Source organism: Amia ocellicauda, chromosome 1, assembly GCF_036373705.1.
Source record: "Amia ocellicauda isolate fAmiCal2 chromosome 1, fAmiCal2.hap1, whole genome shotgun sequence".
Taxonomy (NCBI): Eukaryota; Metazoa; Chordata; class Actinopteri; order Amiiformes; family Amiidae; genus Amia; species Amia ocellicauda.
In genome coordinates, this window is record NC_089850.1 from 48,900,214 (window position 1) to 48,909,043 (window position 8,830).

Consider the following 8,830-nt stretch of genomic DNA (forward strand, 5'->3'; position numbering starts at 1 on the left):
CAAATTGTAAAGATGAGTGCAGCTTCTCTCTTTTCTTTTCCCCAGTTGATCATCTTTCGCAGTCACGCGTTCTAGCCCCGCCGGGTCTTTTCGTGGGGATTATTACATTGTACTAAAACAGAGCGAGAGATCATTTCAGCTCATTTCCCGCTAAATTGGCTCTAATTATTGAGATTAAACTCTGTGAAAACACAAGTAGGCACTCCTTTTGCATCTCCGCGGTGGAGGCGGTAATTTGCTGAGATCCAGTTGTCCTCACATATCCAATCTGTACGGCTAATGGTGAAAGTGTCCTAATAAAACACAGACTTGTCGCTGCAATGCAATTAGCTGATTAGCCGAGATGTGCTAATCCTTGGGCGCAGGGACGGGATTTCCATCCGACCAAGCAGGTAGAGCAAATTAATTACTGGATTCAATTAGTCCTGAAAGTGCATCACTCCAGCAAGTGTAAGACATGTCTTCCATATGGATGAGCCGGTATAAGGTAAATAGATGAGCACCTGTAAGTGACTACAAATGGCAGGGCCGCTTTGGGTTTAATGGAGCTGGAAATGGGAGGCAGGATGAAGGAGTGTTTTTTTCTTTTCTTTTTCTATTTCTTTGTAATTGTGTTGCTTTCACAGGAGCTCATTTTGAGAAATATATCTGTATAGCGCACCAATAAATACATAGCGGAATAAACAAATAAACAAATTCATAGCTAAATAAATAAATAAAATCGAGTAAGAGATACTGAAGTTCAGATGCAGTATAAAGACTTTTATTAGAACATTAACTTTATTCTTATTAAATTAATAATAACGCCCAAAACATTGCAATTCTTACTGTGACACTTCCCTTTATAGGCCCACAGTACAAGATCCACATGTTTTTGTTGAAAGTTTAGAGAACTGCGCAGAGAAGAGTTTCACATGTATATCTTAAATTTGGTTTAAAAATAAAACAAACATACATTCAACTAATACTACACTAAAATGAAATAAAACAGTTTGGTTTAAACAGAAACAAGTTATAAATGGGAATGTCTTAATTCGGTGATCATTAGTGCAGTCTTGCATTAATGTTGAAATTGCTCACAAAGTGCTGTTTTATACTACTGACACAGTCCGTGTAGGAATCTGTGCGTCTCTTAAAATGATCAAATACTATATTGTTCTTAATTACACACGATTAACAACATTGTTGTCCAACTATTTAGTTCTAATAATGTTGTTGTTTGATGCCCTATTTATTTATCCATGTTTGTTCATTTAATGTATTAAGTATTTATTAATTTAATTCTAAATAAAAAATAATATTTGTATGTGTGTATAATATTTTGTATATATATATATATATATATATATATATATATATATATATATATATATATATAATTTATGATTATACATATATCATTTTATTAAACTTTTACGTTTGACATAGCTTCAATATTGATGCGTATGATATGAAATCTGGTGTTGTTTCCCAATTGGCTGTGTAATTATACAGAGTTGATTGAGACCTCTATGCAGAAGTGAGTCCTGCCTCTGATGACCTTGTAGGGTGGTTTGTCTCACAATAGGGTAACTGGGTGCTTTTGGAAGTAAATGGGAAAATAAATGAATTAATGGCGATGAAAGTGTCTTACAGCATCGACAGTCCAGTGCATTAATCCAGACGGTTGCGGGGGGGTTAAGCCGCTTTTTTATGAGTAATTTAATCAAGTGAAAATGGGGATGCTTGCAAACGCCGCGTCACTTTTAAGCGACGCGTTTGTTGTAAGAAGCTTGTGGGGTTTAGTGCAACTTGTATATTAAAGCAGCCCAGTTTAATTCCCACGGTGCCCCTGTGTGCTGGGGATCTGTGTGTCCCTGTTGTGTGTCATTTCTACTACAAAGTGTAATTTCTAATACGTTGCAAACGGTTACATAGTATTTCCTTAACGTTATATTACCGGATTTATGCATTTATTTGTATTGCAAATACGAAACAAATGACAAGAAAATATTATTATAATACAAGTAATATTGCTACTGTAAAACACCTTCCAATGGTTAGTCTTCGACTTCTGAGACGCATGATAATTATAAGGTATTTCCCTTAATCATTATACAGTAAAATAGTAATTACCGTGTGTGTTTTCGAGGTTTCCATGTTTTTATAATGTTGTGCTATTATAAAGGCTTTAGATGAGTTGTTTTGAAGTCTGTTGTGTGATCCAGCTCTGAATGGGCGCCAGTTCCTCATTGTGTCAATAGACGGGTCTCTATGGGCCGGCGAGCTCCAAAGCTTGTGAGACTGACTCTAATTATGTCTTTTATTTTAAATACTTTTAATAAATAATCACCCAGGATGATTATATATATATATATATATATATATATATATATATATATATATATATATATATATATATATATGTCTTTCAACTTCATCATATTGTTGTTCGTCTGACAACATGGCTTAGCTGAAGTGGGTTTTCTGTCTTTACTAAATGTGAATATTTTTTGTTTGTACGAGGAACACATACACAAAAATATACATATAGCCTACGTGTGTGTGAATAATGCACATGGGGGCGAATTAAAATAAAGCATTTGCCTTCAGAAATATAAACTTGTAGTTATCCTAATTCTCGTACCTGTCGTGCATAACGTATGAACTCAATGTTTAACAGTTAGCCTAACGTGTTTAAGTACATAATACTGGATAACACAATAATGTATGTTTCAGTAAAGTTTATATATATATATATATATATATATATATATATATATAGATAGATAGATAGATAGATATGTATATATATATATAGATAGATAGATAGATAGATATGTATATATAGATAGATAGATAGATATGTATATATATATATATATATATATATATATATATATATAGATAGATAGATAAAATAATTCACCTTGCCTATTAATATCGACAATATAACCTACGTTCAATTAAACATTTACAACGGATGCCAGTGCTATTTTTGCTGTTGTTGATTATGTTATTATTATTGTATTACTATTATTACTAGTAATAGAAATAGAACCATAACGGAAAAAGAAATCGCTGCTGTATGTATACAGGCTGATAATGAGATGTGTGTCTATGAAATGTGACTGACTGAAGAGGACTCCGCGCTCAGGACAACCTCCCGCTGCTGTCCACCCAGGCCCTGCGTGTGAAACTCGTGCTTTAGCCTGATATATTACTATTATGAATAATAATAAAATATACCCTATACATATATTTGATTATTAGCAGAATCAAATCACGATTAGAGAAGTGTAGACCATAATGTCATATAGCCTATTGGTTAGCTATTAGTATTATCACTTTAACTACATAAGTATTACTATTCTAATGCTGTTTATTTAGCCTCTCTCTCACACGTGTATATATATATATCTATCATTGTCCATTGCGCGCACCCTCCGGGCTCAGGAGCAGCACGCAGTGAGACACACGTCCAGCCCTGTCTTCCTCCACTCGGGGCTGAGGGGCAGGTCCTGTTCGGTAGATACTGCCAGGGTCTCCCGTCCCTTCCATGCTGCGCTGGGCTGCACCAATGGCCTCCCGCAGTGAGTGAGTGTCGCCTCGGAAAACTTGCACCTCAGCAATGTAAAGTCTAGAGTATTACCGGCAAATATAGTATAATACTTAGTCTTCTTATGTACCTAGTCCATGTACTGTACAGCTTCAGTGTAAGCCGTGTCTCTGTCGTGTTGCGAGCACTGTGACTTCAGTGGGTCTGTTTCTGGTCAATCCCAGTTCAGTCTCCGAGGGGGATCACATAGTGCATTATTGCACACCTGGCTTACTGCACACGGGGGCCGATTCCAAGAAAGTGTCTTCGCCTGCTTCACAAATACAAACTGCGAGTTATAGTAAGTCATTTATGAGGAATTACCTCAATGTTTAAGAGTTAGCCCAACGTGTTTTTAAACACATGAGATGGATAATGCTTTGATCACATAATGCTGGATGAAATAGGTTTGAGTAAAGCTATCTATAGGATCTGTAGGATTTGTAAGAGTGCATGTATCTGTTCTCACACCCAAAACCCCAGCTGTGGTTTCCTGTCATTTCTTTCACATACCTTGTGTGCGTCTGAAAGGGGTTGTGTGTATGTTTGTGTGTTTTATTATTATTATTATTATTATTATTATTATTATTATTATTATTATTATTATTATTATTATTATTATTATTATTTTAATATAAAACCAAATCTGGACCTATGAAAATGTTCCCTCACTTTTACATACAGAAAAGTAACTCTGGTAACAAGGTGTCTGCAGAAGTTGCTTATTGTCCATTCATAATTCATCCTGGCCTGAACAGTGTGGGCTTCCAGTGAGGTTTGGTGTTGGATATGCAGGCGGTTGATGATGTAGTTGGTTTTCACAGTGGGAGCAATGGTGGGCTTGTGAGCAGGTGGCGTCACCTTGCAACAAAACAGCAGGTACGGGTCCTGTGGTACAGCAGCAAAGGCAAAGGACACACACGTCCGACAGACACAGAAGACAAACTGTGATGCACAGGGTAGACTTTTTTTACTGTCATGGTTACTGCCACACAACCTGTTGTTTGATTAAAACTGTCCAGTTACTGGTGACACAGCCACATTGTTATTGTAACATTATAGGATTGAGAAGCTTTTGGATGTTTAAGAAAAGAGAAGGTTATTATTTTTGTTATTGTGTTGTTTTATTTGTGTTGATTCAAAGTTAACATTCCAGTTTCAGCATGAACTGGAAATATTTTTTCTATATACTTTTTTAATTTAAAAAATGTTGTGTGGCTAATTCATAAGTATCCAGCAAAGAGATCAGATTTGTTTTTTGGAAGATTCTTCTAGTGGGGGTTGGGACTTCTTGGGCATTCATGCATACGATAGGCACACATGTAGAAAATACCTAGGGAAAATAAAATGATTAGTGTAAAAAAAAAAAGAAATACTCACTTAGACCACTTTTCAGTTTTTTTTTCCTCCGACACAGACATGAATTCTCACCACTTTATGCGTTCTTAAATATAAAAGGTTAGATATCGACAAATTATAGTAGTGGGTATAGAAGACCAGTATGTTGTAAATGTAACAAGTTTTTGTAGGTTCTGCAGATTGTCCTCTGTTCTTTGGGTCTGGGGAAAGGAAATAAGTCCTTGCGAAACAAATATTGGGGTTTGACATCAGTGAATTGATGTTTTGGTTTAATATTCATGCAAAGATGGAACCTACTTAGTCTCTCATTCAGTTTTAACTCATTTGTTTGTTTCTGTGGTTTGGGATGGTGGTTATATGTATATAATATTTTATAAATACCAACATACATGTTCTTTAATATGTAATATGTAGGGTTGCATGAATGGTCTTTTATTTGACATTTCCATTGAAATCCTCAAAACTGACCTGAAAAGAATGTGAGAACCACCGCCACCCAGCCGATGATGTAAGACCAGGAAAACCTCCAGTTTCCATACCGTTTACCGTAGTAGTTCACTGTCACTCCTGTATAGACAGCCATCGCCAGCAGTACAAAAAAGCCTGGAACCAACAAATAACAATGCCAGCTAAAAGTGTTTGTCATCTGTCACTTGGTGCACTTTAGTTTTAGGCTCTGTTTTGGTGATCAGTGTGCACACTGCTGCTGCAGAGAGTAAGCTGGGCTGCTTTTCTGTATTCAACCTGCAGCAAGTCTCTGCCTGTAAGTGCTCATTACGGGGTTCAGAAAGCCAAACAGTGGATATAATAATGCAAATAGACAACAACAACAACAACAACAAAAAACACTTACATGAGATGAAAAAGAGGATGCCTGCAGCAAAGGTCTTGTCAAACCTGTCGAATGAGGAGTAGTGGATGAAGGCCATGATCCCGACGATGATGCCAATGAAGCAAGCCAATAAGGAGAGAATCATGAAGGCCCGTGTTGCGTCCCAGTAGGCTGCAATATGGAACATGCGTGACACAATGGAATGCACCCTGATGATTTTCTGCATTGTTACAGTAATTTAACTCTCTCTTCTATACAGCTCAGTCCATTAAGCATAGCATTTACACAAAACCGATTGTGTCATTTCTGAGCTGGTGTGGAGAGACCAATATGCAATGTCCCTGAGATCAGGTGTCTGAGCTCTTTGACATGATGATGTTCTTTAGAGGAAAATACAAAACAAAAAATTTTATTCATTCATTTATTTTTTCCATGTATGCTAGTTGTCTTACCGATGCTGTCCGTGTGTGTGAAACACTTTCCAGGCACACAATATCGCCATAGGCCATGATGCATATAGTTGCCTGACTGGCGGTACTGCATCCAATAATCAGTTGCTGTGGAAACAATCAGGAGTATATTCCCCACGCCAGCACAGAACAGCCCTCCTCCCATGAAGCTGTACATCCTGCACCAGACAAAACGAGAGTGCATTCACAACCATGCTCTTATCACAGGCAGCCCAGGGCCGTTGTGTTCTTAAGTTGTGTGTGCCACAGAGTAAGGCAGACAGAAATACTGGCAATTTGCATGAAATGCTTTTGAATGTTGTGGTTCTTTTCTGATTACAGTGAGAGAAGAGAAAAAAAAACACAAACGAGAAGAAGGAGTAAATTGTTTTCCATGGTTTTCTCTCAAAGAAATTACGCTATGATGGAACAGTGGTTTGAAACAGCAGCATTGTAGGGAGCCAGCGAAAGATACATATTTTGCAGTGTGTGTAAAGAGGTTTTCATATTCACCTACCATGACATTTACAACTCGCCTCTGACACATTTGTCCTCAGGTCTTTGAGAGACATGAAATAAAATATACATTATTTTACTTAACTCTTTGCATGATATGATAACCAACATTAAGAATGCTGTGTACAACCAGTGACAGTGGAACCAAATTCAAAGTGGGGTTGGGGGTGGTGTTGGGGGTGGTGTGGGGTGGTGGTGCAGGGGGGCACAAGGTTGAGTGACGCCCTAGGTAAACATGGCCCCCTACACAATATCCACACGGATGTCTCCCCCTTCGGTTTTATGTGGATTTTTCTGATCATAGACTTCACTGTAAAGTCTGCAGCTTTCCAGTCCTTCAGCTGCGTTGTCAGGAAACCACCAGGTGGCGACACATGAAATGTCAGAATCGGCAATAACTCACACATGGTCAGATTTGAGGAAAGCTTTTCAAACCAAATGGGCAGACGCCCCTGTGTGTGTATTTCAGTGTTCCTGGTGAACATGCACCCTTGGGTGTACTGGGTGGTGTGTGTCTACTTAACCCATTTTCCCACCTGGCCCAAACCATATATGTTTAACATATGGTATAAATCTATGATCCTTATGTGACTATTATGCCCAAATTACTATTTGTTTTGTAATACATATTTATATCAAATGTTGAAAATATTTGGTAGAAATTAATATAAAATAAATCTATGGATTACAGAGAGATGTATTTAAAATATATTTCATATAATAAACAAAATAGGTGGACAGTGACATATTAATAGTATAAACATCATACATTTCTACCATGTGCTATAAATATATGATTGTTCAATTGGGGGGGTCCTGATGAGGATGAACTCCATGATAACTGCATTACCAATTAGTTTCTTCCTCATATTTAACAAGTTACATCTAAAGAATCCCACTGAGAAAAATTAGGCTTGCAGATGTTTAACATATGAGCTTGTTAGCTTGTTTTGTAATGCTAGCATTACATCTAGGGGAGGTCTAAATAAAGGGGAGCTGTGATGAATGCAGGTGAGTATAATCTGACTCTGTGAAAGTGCTGACCTGACACTTTACATCAGAACGCGACATGCACCGTGTGTCGCATCACCCAGGGCAGAACCTGGACAGGCACAGAATTAAGTCCTGTATGTGTTTTATATAGGAACTTAACCTATGTGTAAAGATATCCCTATATACAGCTTGGTTCTAAGCCAATAGGGCAGCATCAATATAATTACCATCCCAAAAAAATAAATCGGAAGCCATTTTCTTTGGTTAAACATGTGAATTAAGTAATACAGAGATGCCTGTTTTAAAAGTAAGCTCCAGTTTTTAAAGATAAAAAGACATGCACAATCACATAAATTACCAAGTGGCAAGTGAATTATTGATTTGTTTTTGCCAGCTGCATGGGTGTCAAAATATACCTTAAGAGTCTATAGCTGATATTTTGATAATAAACTGTGAAACTTTAATAAGTACACTGGAGAAACAAACTGGAGTAAACCTGAGATAATTAGATATTATATGTCTGGATTTAATTATGGCACTTTTCAAAATTAACTTCAGCTACAAGACCTTGACACCGTAAGCAACAGCTGTAGCAGGAATTTGTAGAAATGTTGTAAAGACACTTAATAATAATAAACAAAACAAAAAAGACATACCTTTATGGATTTCTTCTAGGAAGACTAAATGACTCCGTATTAAAATTCAGTTCAGTAACAAAATACACCAAGAGCCAATACTACCAAAACAGGCAGATTTCCAGCAGCTGTTTCCAGTAATGTGTTGATAGTGAATAGGAAACACAGAAAGAACAAGTCAAGCTGGCAGACAATGGGACAGAGAGATGGGAACAGCCAATCAGATGGCACTAGTTTTGTAGTTTGGGAATCTGCTGAAAAAACAAAAATATTTAGGGATTGCAAGTTTGAGTAAACTGATGACAGCGTGGTTTGATTCAAAGTGCAGCACGAAAATCTCTTTAGTACAGAGGAGGTGAGCTGTTAAATCGGAGCCCCTGGGAATTTTTATTTTGCCTTATTTTTATGTTGTTTTAGTTAAAATTGCATGTGTTAGTCCTGCTTTCAGACTGACGTTTTAATAGAGTTT

At 37.0% G+C, this 8,830-nt stretch overlaps 1 protein-coding gene across 2 annotated transcripts; it reads right to left on the reverse strand.

The window, feature by feature from the left end:
• Positions 1 to 4,609: 4,609 nt before the first annotated feature.
• On the reverse strand, positions 4,610 to 8,550 carry lim2.1 (lens intrinsic membrane protein 2.1). Of its 2 annotated transcripts, none has more exons than XM_066705366.1 (5): positions 6,735 to 6,788; positions 6,221 to 6,396; positions 5,790 to 5,939; positions 5,405 to 5,539; positions 4,610 to 4,910 (listed from the first exon to the last, which is right to left on the reverse strand). In XM_066705366.1, the coding sequence occupies exons 1-5, from the start codon at positions 6,740 to 6,742 to the stop codon at positions 4,849 to 4,851; spliced, it is 531 nt and encodes a 176-aa protein (XP_066561463.1). In that variant the 5' UTR covers positions 6,743 to 6,788; the 3' UTR covers positions 4,610 to 4,848. The 2 variants fall into 2 exon arrangements, with proteins under 2 accessions (XP_066561463.1, XP_066562161.1); XM_066706064.1 differs by lacking the exon at positions 6,735 to 6,788 and adding an exon at positions 8,383 to 8,550 and having other exon boundaries at positions 4,613 to 4,910.
• Positions 8,551 to 8,830: the final 280 nt, after the last annotated feature.

Coding starts and splice junctions, on each gene's coding strand:
- lim2.1 (XM_066705366.1), bottom strand. Junction 5,540..5,789: donor CATCCTCTTTTTCATCTCAT/GTAAGTGTTTTT, acceptor TGTTGGTTCCAG/GCTTTTTTGTACTGCTGGCG. Junction 4,911..5,404: donor GGTTCTCACATTCTTTTCAG/GTCAGTTTTGAG, acceptor TATTTTCCCTAG/GTATTTTCTACATGTGTGCC.